General features: G+C 43.7%; 1 protein-coding gene across 1 annotated transcript in view; it reads left to right on the forward strand.

Moving 5' to 3' along the window:
• LOC147708096 (ADP-dependent glucokinase-like) overlaps positions 1-17,712 on the forward strand; it is a 172,919-nt gene that overhangs the window by 135,944 nt on the left and 19,263 nt on the right. The window contains exon 5 of the mRNA XM_086926869.1: positions 815-951. Coding sequence (XP_086782995.1) covers positions 815-951 — 137 coding nt within the window. The remainder of the gene's footprint in view (positions 1-814; positions 952-17,712) is intronic.

Below are 17,712 nucleotides of genomic sequence, written 5' to 3' on the forward strand. Positions count from 1 at the left end.
CAGCAGAGAAACATACTTGCCTTCTATAATGCGCTATCTGGAGGTTTCACTATCCCACCACAGATTCCTTGTTGCTGTCCACAGTTCCCGTTCTGTGGAGTGGTCTTTTTAACATCTAAAAATGTCCCAAGTTAGAAACTGGTGTCCGCACCACGCAGGGTTAGCACTTATATGTGATTCCACTCTATCACTTCCGGGAGGTATGGAACCAGCACACAGCTGCACAACTTCAAATATCAGTCCACAGGAGCATCGCTGAAATACGTTCTCCAGAGCCAGTGTGACGCCTGGGTGATATTCTAAAGGTGAGGAATTTTTATTTTAGCTATCCACCAGAGGGGGCATTACTGAAGATAAGTAACGTGTTCTTTTTGGCCCTGCCCTGTGTCACTCCAAAGAGACAATTCTCATGTAAAACAGACTTGATCCTGCTCCAGTTAGAGCAGTCCAGCCAAACTGCCAGGCCAGGTCCCTTTTGGATGGAATGTAATATAAACCCATATTTTCTCTGAGACTTGTGCATTGGGCCACAGCATTGCTTTATTTTCGTCACTTAGATTTCTATTGCACATTGCTAAGTCTGGAGATAAAAGCTAGTAGGTATCTTTGTCAAGAGGAGTGTGTACTACCGTATCATTGAACATAGGTCCCAGTGGTCTATTGAAGTAAACTTTCTGTTAATGAAATGTCTAGTTAAAGAGTGTGTCCAGCGAATGTGATGGATCATGACAGGTTCTGTATCAAATCAGTACCTCTAGACATTGCTTTCTGGCCATTTTGCGATGTATTAAATGATACCTGTTCCTTCTTTCAGATACATAGTGCACAGTGATGTTCATAATCCCATGATAGATTCATTGGAAGAATTCAGGTTACATCTTTCCAGTTTTAGACCAGATGTGCTAGTTATTGGTGGCCTTCAGATGATGGACAATTTCCCTTTTGAAGCTGGTGAGTAGGTCATATAGTGTTATATGCATAACTTTCCTGTTTAAATAAAAAGCTCTTATCTCCAGCTACAGGTGAAATACACAACTACACTTTTCACCTCGCAGAATCAGAAAAAAAGGTAATGCACACAACCAGTACTGGTTCGGACCTGGCTAGATTCACCGGTCACCTACTGAAAATTCATAAGACAATGAATAAAAGCTAGAATGTTGTACCGAAGTGTACGCAGCACTCATTCCATGCATTATTGACACTGCCTTCAAACAATATTATACCAATCTGCCCAGATATTGTATTACATCAGCAAGTGCGGATGTGAATCAGATTCATAGTTTCTACAGCTGCTGAAGGGTGGGCAACAGTTTCATCCCTCCTCAGGTCATTCATTATGCCAATATATCTCTTCTAATGGCACTGCACGAGAAGTCTCACTCCTTGTGCCCTTCCCCTTGATTGGATGTCTTCCATGTTAAAGGTGAAACTTACAGTTGCAGGATGTAATGTGCTGGTTGTTAAATATCCAGGACTGGATAAAGGTGCCACACATGACTTAGGCCACTTGGCAGCTGTGCCAACCGAGATAAATGTTAGTCTGCTGGCGAGCTGGGAAAATAATCTGTCTAGCCATTCACATCCAGTTTACTACTCATCCATCTAATCACAGTGAGTCACCAACACACTCATCTGTGTATTGTATCCATTCCACCCATACCTATGTATCCACCTCACTCAGATCTCCATCCATCCACTCATGCTTTAATACATCTCATCTACCCTCAACCTTACTTTTATCATAAACGTACCCATGCATTTATTACTCACCCTCACCACCTCCTTGTCCACCTTCCTCGCCACAGTAAATACACCATGATCTTTAGTCTCCCTACAGAAACTTCCAAGTTAAAAGTTAGCACAGTATTCTCCCATCCCTCCAATATGGCCGACTTCCTCTTCCCCACCTAAGTCCTAAAAAAGGAACTGCAACTAGAGCTCCTTCTGTTTTTTTAGTTTCTGCAAACTAACTTTGCAAGTTTCTTCTTTCATTTGTGCAGATAAGTGGGGGATAGAGGTTTTGCCGCAGCAGACTTGTGGGTCCAGTGAGGTTGTGGTATTGCCGTACCACACAAATTTTGGGGCTGTTTGTTGATTATACCACAGTTTTTTTTAAATTGTCGATTTTTCACGTTAGTACCCACAGTGCTCCCCGTTACCTGGAAGCCCAGCTTCTTCTTTGTTGAGTTTGTGGGTGTTGCATACCCTGCTGAGCGCTCTCCATGACTGAGCGTTGTTGGGTCAGTCTTCTTGAAAGGGCTTGCTATGCGAGCAGCGTGCACGAGCAGCCAATGACGGCATTTTATTGTAATCCCTCAACGTGCACGCTTCATTCAGCTCCGTTTACATTGCAGCAACAAGCGCAAGGTGTTGTGGGGCGGTTGCTTGGCAATTACGTTACTTTTGAAGTCTCATATTTTTGGTTTCCTAGCAACTATATAAGCAGGAACGTTTTGCCTGCTTACTGTAGTGGTTTACTGCTTGCATTAATGAGACTAGTGGTAAAGTGTTGGAGAAAACCCACAATGCCGAGGAGCCTGGGGCTCCTGAGGTGACTCCTTCCTTGGCTGAAATTCAGTAGATGATACAGGCAGCAATGGCAGCTGCTTTTCGTGAAAGGGAACCTGTTCTCCAGCTAAGAGTCCTTGTATGGAGGCAGTGAACCTTGCAGATTTTGACTCGGAAGAGAAGGCTAAGCTTAAAGGGCAATATGAGCAAGGTCCTAAGTTGAAGGTGTTCTGTCAGCACATTCGCCAGAATCCGTTTTTTCCCGATGCTGTTTTGCATTAGGAAAGTGAGGATTTCTTGTCCTAATGCCAATGTAAAGAGGCTGAGTCCCTCCTGCTCCATTCATCTGTGAAGAAAGTGTCGGAGAATGAATGGAAGGATGTGGACAAATATGCTTTCCATGATTCTTGGCCAAACCGTATCCGTTGCAGGACTTTGCAGACACATTTCTGGCATCTCTTAAGGTTGATTGCTTGATGGCTGGGTTGGCATCCCAAGAAACAATCTTTTCAGAGAACACTTGTCCTGCAGACCCTGTTGATAAAAGGTTGGCTGGGGCGGTAAAGTGTACATTTGCAGCTCCTAATTTTGCCCTTAAAGCTGCAGCATATTCTTAATGTGCGATCTTGCAGAACTGATGGATCAGGGGAAGGACATTTCTCCTACTCTGGCTACGATTGAGCAGCAGGTTTCTTTTGTTTCAGTGGATCCAGCTGCGTCAAATGCAGGATGTTCCATAGTAGCTAGGTGCCAGTTAGGGTTAAAATTGTTGAAGTCTGAAGTGGCTCAGAATGGTTTTCTGATAGAGTCTGGTCTCCGGGTTGAAGTTGTTTGGAATTCCTTTGAAGGACATGGTAAAGAAATCAGCTGAAGATGACAAGCTTTTGGCACCAGAGCAGGCTGCACGTCCTACGTTTTTTGGTAACAAGAGGGCAGATAGATAGATAGCAATCTAATCAACCCTTTTGTGGTAGGGGCGTGGCTGTGGTGCTCCTTCCACTGAAAAGACCATGTTCCAGCAGGCAACAACCACTTTTCAAGCGATTTGCACCAATCGAGTCAGTTGAGGTGAAGTTCCTGACCTTCAGGGCTGTGTTCTTGGTGGCCATTTCATCGGCCATGCAGATAGGCGAGTTGTAATCCTTTATAAATTCTGTTATTTTTTGAGATTCATAGATAAGGTGCTGTTGAGGGCTCCCCCCACCTTCTTCCTTAAACTGCCCTCTTTTTTAGGTCTTGCCTATCCCCTTCCGCAAGGAATGGATAGGGAAGAATTATAGGGTTGGATCAGGAAAGCTAAACCAGGCGGCGGATTTCGACGAGTGCATGTGTCCGTGCACGCGCTTCCATCCGCCTGCCTCGCATCATTGCCACCAGCAGCTTCACTTCGATCCGCTCCGCCCCCTGCTGCACGCGCTTTCCCATCCGCCTGCCTCGCGCATATCCCTGATGTTCACACTTCTTCACGGCCGCGAGGCCGTGCTTCAAAGGGATCCGCTCCCCCGCCCACTGCTTCACACTTCACACCTCTCCTAGCTCAGCTCTCGGGTCTTCTGGTGTTCCTGCCATTTCTCAGCTCTACTCAGACCTCTCTCCTCAGCCCCCCCCCCTCTTCCACTTCCTTCAAGCAAGCTCTGCTTGTACTGACTCTGCCCCCGATCCAGCCCGCCAGATCCGCTGGAGGCTTCCCGCTGCCTCACTCCAGTGTGTCCCCGTGGTCCCGCGCTCAGGTCTCCGGCTCGTTTCCAGCAAAAAAACGGACTCCGCCACCATTATTAATCGCCCTGGAGCTCCGCAGGTACAGGCTTCATTTCGACATTTTTCCGCATATGCCGTTTTCCGCCGTTTCTACTGCTCTTTCATCGATGTCTTCCCGTAATGGCGCCCGCGACAGCTAGCATCTAGCTACTGACCGCCATGTTCCCCGTTCCTGCGTGTCCCAAGTCTCTCCTTGTCCACCTTACCACATTCAACCCAAAAAAGCAAGCTCTCTCCCTCCTACAGACACGAAAGGGCACTCGAAAAAGACATTGCTTTGGAAATATGCAAATACGCTAGTCTTTGCCAACCCCCTTCCTTGTTGCATGTTTGACATGTACACAGTTGAGCTGCTCTTTTAGAAATACTGTGCAGGGAACATGGCTGTCCGTGTCTCATTGACTTTGTCATTGGGTTTTAACATGGTGTACAGCTGCGCAGCTGCTGTGCAGCATTGGTGAAATCGACCAAAGAAAAGCTCTGATGTGCAGAACCATCCATTCCGATATGTGGCACAGAAGCAGTGCAGCTGTACCAAATGGATAAATAAAACATTGACAATGCCAATAGCTGTGACCAGAACCTCCCAAAACGTATTTGATTCATCCCAAACTCCAACTCCTAAACCTTAATTGATTCATCCAAAACTCTTTCTGTTCTTTCGTTTTCACTATCTAAATTTCATACATTTCTTTTCTCTTTGATATCTTTCTTGCTCGCTGACCCCTCTTTCTTTTCTCTTAAACCTGTATCTTCTTGCTTCCCATTATTGATTTTCCTGCCTTTGTCTCTCTTTCCTGCACTGCACAGATGCCACGTGTGGCAGAACAGACAAGGTGAGCAGTACCCAGGCAGCTGTTTCCGGCATATCAGGACACAGCATGGTTTTGCCTAATTTTGTAACTTTGAGCAACTCTTACATACATTTCTATCACACTCAGACACCGCTCAACCTGCACAATCACCCGCCGTTTACTGTGCCATTGCGCTGGCATTCAGATACTGCTCATCCATAGTGCTGACTCTACACTTACACACCATTGACATACTTCTCACCCTGAACTCAAACCACTCATCCTGCACTTACACTATTGACATATCTCAACCCTATACTCGCACACCACTTACCTTGAGCAGGGTAATCTCTCACCCTGTACACTCACATTTCTCATTTTGCACTGAACGCACATCAATCACCGTACATTCAGGCAGTTTCACTATGCACTGCTCACCCTGCACAGAGGGCACTCATACCATTCTCCCTGCACTCATACACTGCTCCCACACCTCTTAGCTTATTATTAATCCCATAGCCGAAACCTAACGCATATACCAAAGCTTGTTCACTTTCTCGTTTGCTACGATCCGTCCTCTCACTTTTGCTCTCTCACACTAATTTGTCCTTGCCATCTGCCTACAGTTCCTGCTCTCTCCTTTTCGCTCCAGCTCTCCCTCCCTTCCATGTCCTTCTCTATTCCCTTGCCCTCCATCCACCATCCTACCCATAGCTCTTGTCTTGCTGTAATTCACCTCCTTCCATCTCTTACTTCCTACGAAATCCCTCTCTGCATCCCTTTCTCCTACTCTCTAGTCCTGACTTCCTTTTCCTTCTCCACCTTGACTAGCCCACTTTTACTCATTATACTCTACTACGTACTTCTTTCTAGTTCTCATTGCCCTCTTCCCTGGTTTCCCTCCTATAATTTGCTACGTTGTAATATTTACTAATTCTATGAATATTTTACTGACCATCGGATTTGTGTTACTGTGTTATCTGCATAATCTTTGAGTAAATGCTGTTCTTTGTAAAATGCTCTCCTACATGTTGGTGCTCGGAGCCATATAAAACTGTTAAATAAACAAATGTTAAGAAATCAAAACAGATACTATTGAAAATGTTATTGATCTTAAATAATTTTGTTTTTAATGGATCCAATGACCTAAAGGAGACTATTTTATTAATAGCAGACCTTTTAATACCAAGTGTAGAATGGTGTATGTTAAAAGAAGCATGCACATGCATGCTTGTTTTCTGCTGTGTGCATCAATGTTCCTGCACACAGCAATAAAAAAAAGCATACTTGTACTAAAAAGGTGTGACTATTCATATTTTAGGTCCGGATTGGAGGTTTGGATTTGCTCTTTGCTATACGTGGGGCTTCAGAAGCACCTTTTAAATTGCCTTTCTGGAGGGCAATGTAAGACTGAATAGATAAGACTTTAAAAAACAATGTTTGAGCTGGTATGTTAGGTCGAGCTATTATATCCCGCAGGGATTAATAGCTCGAACATATAGTAGGGGAAACAAACTCTTGACCAAGCGGATTCCCTGCAGTTCATGTGATGCACTCGTGTGAGACGCGCGTCCACGTCAAACCCATCAGCCTCTCAGCACCAGACTTTAATGGAATGCCTCCCAAGCTGCTACCCCGCCCCCGGCCATGAGACTTCAAAGCAATGCGCTCTGAAGTGATTATTTTTCACGTGATCTGAGGGTCAACATTTGCCAGCATGCGGCCCATGTTTGCCCTTCCTGCTCTTTCTTTCCCCAATTGGCTTACTTGTTTTTTTAATGGCTTTGCTCCTGTCTTTGATTCCGTCCCCTCACCACTCTCCAACTATCAGCTTCTTTCCACCAGCGGCTGTCGCTCGCTTTGTTTCCAGCTCTCTGCTTTATTTAATCCGCATTCCTCTGTCTGTGCTTGTTTAGGTTTGATGCGGCTCTTGTTTCATTATGTTTACTGCAAGGGTAACAAGGCTGGATCAACATCGCACGTTGAACTACAAACGTCATGGTGGTGACGTCATTTTGTAGTTCGAAGCACAGAAACACAGTTAGATACTCAGCCCGCCCCTCGATGGCTTTACCATCTGTCTGCTGCTGTCCGTGGGACCAGGGTCTGATTGTGGGGATGTCCTAGGGCCAACCCTTCGAGCGCCGGATACAAGATGTCTTATGTCCCTCCCAAAACGTGCTGTGGGGTGCGTGTAATAAACTTGCTTTCAGAGCACTCTTTGCGTAACTTGGGATTACTTATCACACAAAATACATCAAGAGTCAAAAAATATAAAAACATTTTTTTACGTTTCTGAAGAATGGTGCCCTATGTATATGAAGGCTGACATCACAGCATGCTATGCAGTATCTAAGCACACTCACCCGCTTGATGTAAAGATCTTCATGACCGTGTGACCTCATGCAATCAAGCTGGCATTATTGTGGCTGGGTGATTATGTTTACAGATAGATCTATACCACAGACTTCCTTTCCGAAATGTAGGCGATTGTCAAGCAAAATATATCATTTGGGGCCACCCTTCAGTCTTACAAATAACAAAAGCATTTATCGGACCTACATTTAGACTTTCTAAGTCCAGGTGCATTTCAACGTGTTGTGTTTTCCCTTTAACAGCAAGCACTCTCTACAATGACAATCGCAGCAGCAGTGCCTTGCAATCATTTATAATTATGGGCGAAGGCACCGTGATTGCAATTTCCAGTTTATTACCCCAGGGGTCACCGGTACATTCTTTGTCAAAAGGGCCTTGTGCTGATGTCAGGAGGTTAATTACTATTCAGTCAGGCTGCAGATATTACAGTAGGTGGCCGTTTAGAAAAATAATGCTTTAATTTTTTGCACTAATGAAAAATATGTATGCATACATGTTCAGTACGAAAAATCAAAAAGAATGTACTGTAAAACTAGGAGGGAATGATTCAGCGCGTGCTCTTCGGTATTTTATTAGCCCTCGGTTGTTTACTGACCTTATCAAGGCATTCAAAGCCGCTTCCTCTAACTGCAGAAATCTAATGCAGTAAGTACATAACAGAATAAACATGACTGACTGGAAAGGCTGGAAGCAGCAGAAATTAAGTGAAAATTAGTGACCATCACGCTTGACTTTCCATGTATCAGCATTGGATTCTTGCACTGCCGGCCGGTGTGAGTGCGTTGAGGTTTCACATGCTTTACTCTCCTTAGTTATCACTCTGTTAACGCGCACAAATGTATGTGTTCATCCCATCCTAGTGCCAAAGTCTGCCTGCGTGTACGTCTTTAGGGTGCGCTTGAAGTCCACCAAGGCACTCTGTCAGCTGCCCTTTGCTTCATTTCTCAGCTGCCTCCTCTTCCCCCATTGCTTGTTAATTAAGCCTCTGTATATATAGATCTCTCACAGTCTCTTATTTAAAAAAATATTTATTTCTCTTACAAGCTAATTGGGTAAACTGTCCAATAAATATAAGAAGCATGTGAGTGCATGTGCGCCGGGCCCGCGCTTGCCATTTGCTCCACCGCCATCAGACTTGAAAGGAAGCCGCTCGCACAACACCATTCCACCATTTGTCTGACTTCAAGGGAATGCCCCTCCCCCCCCCCCCCTCCCCCACCCCATCCCCCCCGCCACAGCAATGCAGAGAGATTGTTTAGGGCTTGTGCTCTGCTGTTGATCCACTGTATTCCCCTTTTGTTAAACAGCGATCAGTTACTCCACAGCTAAGTTTGTGCAACTTAAACCCATTTATTTACATGTGCTATTTGTCATTACTCAATTTGAGTGCCCTTCTGCTTAAGAGGATTTTACTAGAAAAACCCTGCAGTTTCCCGCTTTTCACTCAAACTGGAATAACGCATCTATTTTGAGAGTCGAGAAAGTGACGTAGATGGCTTGTGCACAGCTCTCTGGGTCATGCTGTAGGCGTGCGACTTCACCCAGCGGATTTGCTGCCCAGAGCACTAAGCTTGGACTACTATCGCGACATGGAATCTGCTGAAAACTCCCACTCCACCCCCTCCAGTCATTGCTTCCTGGCTGTTGCACGTCACGAATAGCAATGCGAGGATGGGCCCGAGGTGCAAAGCACTTTACATGTCATGGGAATTTAAAATGAATACACATACACGCAGACAGGCAATAAATAGAGCTCCAGTTCTGGAAGGCAGCATCTTTTTACGGACAGGCTGCCCAACTTCCTCCTTCCGGGAGACTGACATTGTGTCATCGAATACCGGGTCAGCTCAAAACAACTAGCAGCAACTGGTCACTTGCCAGACAACGTGTATAACTTATCAAGTGTGCCAGACTGTGGGGGACGCTGCTCCGGAAGAAGGTTACTTGGCATGGGAAGTATCAGCACCAGTTCACTCAGGGTCACCACCACATCACTCGGGGACACCACCACATCACTCGGGGACACCACCACATCCCTCGGGGACACCACCACATCACTCGGGGACACCACCACATCACTCGGGGACACCACCACATCACTCGGGGACACCACCACATCACTCGGGGACACCACCATATCACTCGGGGACACCACCTCATCACTCGGGGGCATCACCACATCACTCGGGGGCATCACCACATCACTCGGGGGCATGACCACATCACTCGGGGGCATCACCACATCACTCGGGGGCATGACCACATCACTCGGGGGCATGACCACATCACTCGGGGGCATGACCACATCACTCGGGGGCATGACCACATCACTCGGGGGCATCACCACATCACTCGGGGGCACCACCACATCATTTGGGGGCACCACCACATCACTCGGGGGGACCACCACATCACTCGTGGGCACCACCACATCACTCGGGGGCACCACCACATCTCTCGGGGACACCACCACATCACTCGGGGACACCACCACATCATCACTCAGCACCACAACAGCATCACTCAGCACCACAACAGCACTGTCCTTGCTTGCTAGCGTAAAGTAGAAAAATCCCAATGGGTAAGTTATTCATCAATCATCTACATGCACTCAATGAGTCTCAAAATTTCATTCATTCCATTTGCTCACCAAGAATATACTAAAACATATTGCTAGATATACCTCAAAGACCAATGAATTCACTTATATAATTTATTTAGTTTACAGGTTCATTTGAAAATTTCACATAAAAAGCTGAAGAACAGCTGTGCAAGTTAATAAAAACAGAATAAAAATATTGATAGTCACACATGAATACAAAAGTATGGATAAAACATACAAAAAGAGAGTATTTCACCAGACCTAAACATTTGGTCTTGAAAAGCTACACATCCCCTATTAGGCTAAATGTTAAATATATTACTTGACCACATTTGTATATTTTTTGCCGTTCAAGTATTGTGGAGCAGGGGGATTGTGTATAAGTTAAAGTGCGTCGACGCGTTTCGATGGGTTCTCAGTTCATTCCACCTTTATCAAGACCAAAGGATCACTCTCATTTTAACAGGATGCAGTTGTGAATAACTATGCACCTATAAAAACATAAATTAGATTCAGAAACCATAGTTTGTAATACGTGTTATCCACATCACAGAATTCAAGAGGTCTTTTTTTTAAATTAGTAAACAGGGAACATACATTTTCTTAGCATGACCCATATCATTAACTTGCATAGTATTTAATATCACACAAACGTCTTTTGGCCTAACTCTTAAAGAAGAGAAACATTTGTTGACAGCTAACACAAGGATCATGTAGACACTTCATTCTGTATTAATTCTGTCTAGAAAAATAGAGCCTATGATCTAGTACATCCTTGTTCACATATCCTTATTCACATGCAGTCATTCATGTTAAAAAAAACAGATCATATATACAGCTATCCATACCATTCACAGCATGAAGAACATTGTCCACATTCGCATTTGGAGGTATATGTCAAATAAGTAATATGCGCTACAATATGTGCTGAGTTACCACAATACTCGATATAGAGGCTATAGCTTTAAAAATAAGTTGCATATTTTTTACTACCGTAGGGTGAACTGCTAAAATAAAACAAAAAACAGGTGGAAAGAAGAAAACAGCAGCGGAGCCCATATGTATTTACAGTGCATAGAGGTGAGACCTATACAAATTAGGAATTATAATACCTTTAAAATAGGAGGATATGCTTCTTATTGATCCCTTTTTTTCCCCAGTAGCTCCCTCTAAAACAAGGCATCTGAATATCACTTCAGGCCAATAGCCAGACTGAATTGGGTAATAGAAGTCGGGGTGTCAACACAATATCCAAACCTTGTAAATAGAAGGTGAGTTGGCACACATAAATACGATATATATATATATATATATATATATATATATATATATATATATATATATATATATATATATATATATATATAATGAAGAAACATAGTGTTCTTCATGCTGTGAATGGTATGGATAGCTGTATATATGATCTGTTTTTTTAACATGAATGACTGCATGTGAATAAGGATATGTGAACAAGGATGTACTAGATCATAGGCTCTATTTTTCTAGACAGAATTAATACAGAATGAAGTGTCTACATGACCTTTGTGTTAGCTGTCAACAAATGGTTCTCTTCTCTAAGAGTTAGGCCAAAAGAAGTTTGTGTGTTATTAAATACTATGCTAGTTAATGATATGGGTCATGCTAAGAAAATGTATGTTCCCTGTTTACTAATTAAAAAAAAGACCTCTTGAATTCTGTGATGTGGATAACAGAAATTACAAACTATGATTTCTGAATCTAATTTATTTTCTTTATAGGTGCATAGTTATTCACAACTGCATCCTGTTAAAATGAGTGATCCTTTGGTCTTGATAAAGATGGAATAAACTGACAACCCATCGAAACACGTCGACGCACTTTAACTTATTCACAATCCCCCTGCTCAACAATACTTGAACGGCAAAAAATATACAAATGTGGTCAAGTAATATATTTACCATTTAGCCTAATAGGGGATGTGTAGCTTTTCAAGACCAAATGTTTAGGTCTGGTGAAATACTCTTTTTTTTTTATCCATACTTTTGAATTCATTTGTGACTATCAATATTTTTATTCTGTTTTTATTAACTTGCACATCTGTTCTTCAGCTTTTTATGTGAACTTTTCAAATGAACCTGTAAACTAAATAAATGATATAAGTGAATTCATTGGTCTTTGAGGTATATCTAGCAATATGTTTTAGTACATTATTGATGAGCGAATGGAATGAATGACATTTTGAGACTCATTGAGTGCATGTAGATGATTGATGAATAACTTACCCATTGGGATTTTTCTACTTTACACTGTTATAGTGCCCCAGTCCCACTGGGTGTTTGAAGGGGCCCCTCTCTTTCTTGCTTGCTAGCAACAAGCATTGCCATAGCCAATAGGGCTCGCATTAGGAAAGTGTAAGCTATTGGCTTTGTGAATAACAATGCTATTAATTTATATATTTTCAAAACCAACACATATTAAAAACAATTGTCATTTACAATACCAATAGCTCACAATTTTCTAATGCGAGACCTATTGCATTGCAAATGATTGTTTTTTTTTTGCAGGTCGGAGGAAGTAGTGTTCTCTGACCCCCCCCCAAACACCCCCCCCCCCCCCCCCGAGCCTCAGTCTAAGGAGAAGTCCTGGCTACATCTTTTGTATGTGAAACAGGTTTAGTTGGTGTACCTAAACAGAACCGAGCCGTCCAGAAAGCCCTTGACTTCTACCCTCAGTTGCTGGTTTAAACAGACTATTCAATTGGCTTATGAATCTCAGGACCGTGTGGTGAACCGGGTTCTGGGAAGATCTACTAGATTCACTTCTGCTTGTTGGGCTGCTTAAGGGGTATCGGTGAAGGATATCTCCAAGGCAGCCACATGGGCTACTCCTCATACCTTTATGGAGCATTGCAGGCTGGAGGTTGGTGGGAGTATTTCCTCAGCAATTAAGACGGAGATCTGGCTACTAGAGCCATTTATAAGTGAGAATTAAAACAGATAAAAAAAGATGGGGAGGATAAATTGTGGTCAGACTTACTTGAAGTTACCAAGACTACCAAAGAAGGTTCTGGCAGCTAGTGAGCAGCGGAAGTAGGAATCCCCAGTCCCCCACTGGGCCCTCAATACTCCTGTGCAAATGGTCTGCCCACTTCAGCAATCTATAGTCCTGCCCTCCTTATGCTAATAATACCTATGAGAGGCTCTTTTTTGATAGCGCTGAGGATGCAGCTATTGTTCCAATAGAGTTTAGACTCGCAGAAACCCTTTCAGCAGTTAATGCACTTAAATATGGGAAGGTACTGGCTTAGACAAACTCCCAGGTTATTTATATGAATCCAATATCCACATCTGCGTGCCATACATCAGTACCATTACAGACATGATTATTGCTGGAGCTCCAATTCCCCAGACGTGGAAGGGGTCTGAGATAGTCCCCATATTTAACAAGCATTGGCATAGCCAATAGGTCTTGCCTTTGGGATCTAAGTGTTTAGCCATGTAGGACTTTATCCTGGGTGGTTCAATTAAAGCTTAATTTCTAACCTTTTGTAAGGTTCTATCAGGCCAAAATTGGAACGTATGGAGGCTTGCGGAACTGGGAGCAGTGTCGGGTAGCTTGCAGTGGTGTAGAGGCAGGCAAGGAAAGCTTGCAGAAGTGAGGAACGTGTGGGAGCTCATGTTATTGGGAGCAGTGTGAGGTAGCATGCAGTGATGTACGGGCAGCTAAGGGAAGCTTGAAGAAGTGATTCCCTGTAAGCAAAAATGCAAAATCATTCCCCCAAAAAAACCGAAAAATATAGGTTCTGGGTAGAGTCCGCGGCACAGTCCTACTTGTGTTCCTCTGATTAGATGTTTTCCTCTTTTTGTGTTTCCAAGATAGAGGTGAGCACAAAAAAGCGGCCTTCTCCCACCACGAAGCTCGATGGACACCTCATTGAGCTTAGATCAGGTGCAGACAAGCCTCTGCTCCTCCTATTGGTCTCAGGCGGCACATGAAAGAAAACATAAGCAGCAAGCAGCCAGTGCCGCAATTCACTTCAGGCCGCGCCAGGCTGTAGCAGCAGGGAGAAGAGTGAGGGAGGGAAGGTGTGAGCACCAGGGGCAAACTGACTCCGAGTGTTCTGACAGCATCCCTCGAAGAGTCATGGTGAAAAAGCATTTTTTGTGTTTTTGGTCTTTTCGACCCAGTTGGGGATGTTTGTAATCGGCACGTCCAATTAAGAAGCCCACCCCCAGTCTCCTGACTTGAATTTCGTTATGCTGGAGCTGAGGAGAAAGGGGGGTTGTGTGAATAATTCTTCTTTTATTCTATTTCTCAAAAATAACCCCCCAAAAATTTGCATCTGTAACAAATCCGCTCCGTCACTTTCTGTAGTGAACAAAATACGTTTTTTTGCTTTCAGTTGCGCTGCTTTGAGTACACGGTTGGCGCGCTCAAGGAAAATGAAAGGGAGAAAGGCCTAAAGAGTGAACGAATGGAAGGAGGGTAACTAAATGAGGGAAACTGATACAACAATTCACAAAAACGCTGATGGTGACATATGGTGTGGCATAATGGCATGAGCTGAGGACTTTGGGCCTGGGGAAGCAGGTTTGATCCTCTGCGTTATTCATTTCATGTGTAATAACTCTCCAAGTGGTGCCTACAAAGTAACGCAGAGTTGCACATGGCACCATCGAAACAGGATATTTATTCATAATTGATTGCATTTCATAGCAGTGGGAAGTGCTCGTTCATGCCTGCCCGGTAAATCTTAACCACCACTTCATACTATTATGAAATGTTTGCAACACTCTCTACCAATGCACTTTGCACCCGTTTCCACGCCTCGCAGAAGTCTTGTGCTCCCCGATGACATCGCTGACTCACCACACACCCTAAACAATTTCATTTCCAGCACTCACTTGCTAGGAAGCCTGGCAGCTTGCAGTGCAACTCTTGAGGCTTCTCGACGTTCAGAGGAGGAAGTGAGCTGACTCAGGACAAGCCTCTGCGTCATCTCAAAATCCTGTGATTCTGGGTAAAACACTTCCTCTGGCCATGCCTACCAAATATGAATGTGTCCTTGTTAAATGTAACTGATGATCATGTAAAGCACTCCAATACCTTCGGGTCAAGTACGCGCTATAGAAAAAAAACTGCAAAAAAAAAATTAACACTGGCAGGCAGCATGGGAGAATGGGGAGGGTCTACATGCAAAGCGTGGGGAACTGACGCAGTATGTAAACAATGAAAGAAAACGTCTCCGCCAAGCACGATATTTGTAAACTTGTGAGTTCACACCAAAGCCTTTAGTAGAACAAAAGGTGCAACATGAAACTAACAGGTAAATAAGCACTAAATTGCCAATAAATCATTAAACTAAAAACTGTTAACAATATTGTTTGATGTGACCTTCTTGCCATTTCAAATACATTTTATTTGAAAATATATTAAAAAGCAAAACTGCATCTTAGGTTTTGGGTAAGAAGTCCTGTATCAGGGTAATACTTTTCTCCCACGGTATCCACTATACTCCCTATTCTATTTCCACAGCACTCCAGCTATTGAGGTGCCTGTAATGTTAAACAAGGACACAAAAGAGATATTTTTGCTACATTGCTACTGATATACGAGACCAGCAGCTAGGGGAAGGTGGGAGGGGCAGCTAGGAGCAGCGACGGGCTCCGAAGCTGAACAAATGCTACCACATGAGCACTGTGCACAGTGGCCCCGAATCGGGTGCTGCGCTAAATGGAATGTACTCCAAAAAGTATAAGCTTGTGCAAATTAAAAGAACATTGTGCGAAGCATGCATGTGTCACAACAAACACTTGAGAGCAGTGCTTGATTGCACTGAAGTTTAGTGGCCGTGAATCAGGCGCCGCGCTAAATGGGAAGTGCTAGGTGTCAATGTAAAAGAAAGTTCCAAAGACAGGACATACAATAGCAGCAAGTGGAAGAGGACACGTCCTGGGGCAATCCATTGCATTCAACATTTGAGAAAAAGTTGGGACAAGCAGGAACCATTATCCAATTAGAAGCAGTGTTTTTTAAAAGGCTCTGACAAAAATCTCCAGAAGCTGGAGTTGGGCTGTAAATCCACAGGTTGAATATAGCATGTCGAGAGACAGCGAAGCGCAGCCTAGGCTCGACCTAAAAAGGGAAGCCCCCGTGATCTAACTTCCGTCCAATAAGCCTTCAGGGTTTCCTCCAGAAGGTGTTCTGTAAGCAAAGTTTAGACCAGTTAGTGGAGTAGATTGATAAGAATATTGCGGTCTCATGGTGTTAGACCTCTAACTAGCCACATCAACCAAGTACTCATATTAATGCAGATTAAATGAAAGACTGTGGACCTTTTGGCTGAGATCTATTTGTGGCTTTTGTAGATCTGCATGTAGCTTTTGATTTGGTACCAAGAGGGAAGCTGTGGGTTACCCTTTGATAGAGAGGGGGGGGGGGGGTCCTGAAAGAATATTAAACATTGTACGGTTGCATGAAGGGAGTTGAGACAGGATCCGCAATGGCACCAAGGGATAGTTTACGGACCCGGTAATCGTAAACCAGGGTGTCTGCCAGGGATGCATTATGGCACTTACACTCTTTTCTTCTATATTTAATAATTGAACAGAATACCTGACCAATTGTGTCAATATTTGCCCTTTATTAGCTGGACAAAAAATGCCTAGCCTGTTTTATACTGATGATGCTAGCCAAAACTAAGATGGGGTTGCAGAACCTAGTGAACAGCTCTTGTGCATTTTGCAAAGGTTTAGGCAGGAAAGTCAATGCGGGCAAGACCAAGCTGATGGTATACACAACAAGCATTGGCATAGCCAATAGGTCTCGCTTTTGGGACCTTATAAGTATTTAGTTATGGACCACAATATCCTTGGTGCAACAACATCAACCGTTGCATAGCTAAACACTTATAAGGTCCCAAAGGCGAGACCTATTGGCTATGCCAATGCTTGTTTTTTAATCCATGTTGCACAGCAGCTCAACTTCTGTGCAACATGCAAAATACATTGCAAAGCCAATAGATTTTGCATAGGCAAAAAATACTGGCAATGCTTGTTTTAATTGCCTCTCACGCTCAGCGAATGTGGTGATAACTGAACGTCGAGACCCATGAGTAACTGCAGAGAGACTGTAAGGTAATGAGTAGTGTCCAACAAGTTGTGCACGTGAGGGCCGTTAAACAGGAGAGTCAAATGACACGGCAGTGATGAAAAGTAGGTATGTATGAACACATGATGTCTGCTTATTACACAAGATGTTGAAGTACATATTTCGAGTATGTTACACACCGATGATCAAGAACACAGGTTTGTGCGCAAGCAACGACTGCCGTTCTGGGCATAGAGGAGAGTTACTGTTCCTAAAACACTGAGGCTCATGCATATACAATGCATATGTTGCAAACACATTCATGCACAAAATGATTACAGTGCTATACCATAAAAATGTATGCACCCAAACGGAGGGCCAAGAAGATGTAATTGTATTGCAGCAAACTTACTGTTATATACTTGCAATTCTATAATTGTGCACCGATGTGATCGCACATACACAACAGCATAACAGACTCCCGTGCACATGCACGATTGCACTCCTGGATTCCCGGCTGCATACATACAATCCACTTGCTGTAGAGAGAGGCTCGCAGTCATGACTCCATGACTGAAGACTGAAAACTCAAGCCAAGAACCT

This window comes from Lissotriton vulgaris, chromosome 6 (assembly GCF_964263255.1).
Source record: "Lissotriton vulgaris chromosome 6, aLisVul1.2, whole genome shotgun sequence".
Classification (NCBI taxonomy): Eukaryota; Metazoa; Chordata; class Amphibia; order Caudata; family Salamandridae; genus Lissotriton; species Lissotriton vulgaris.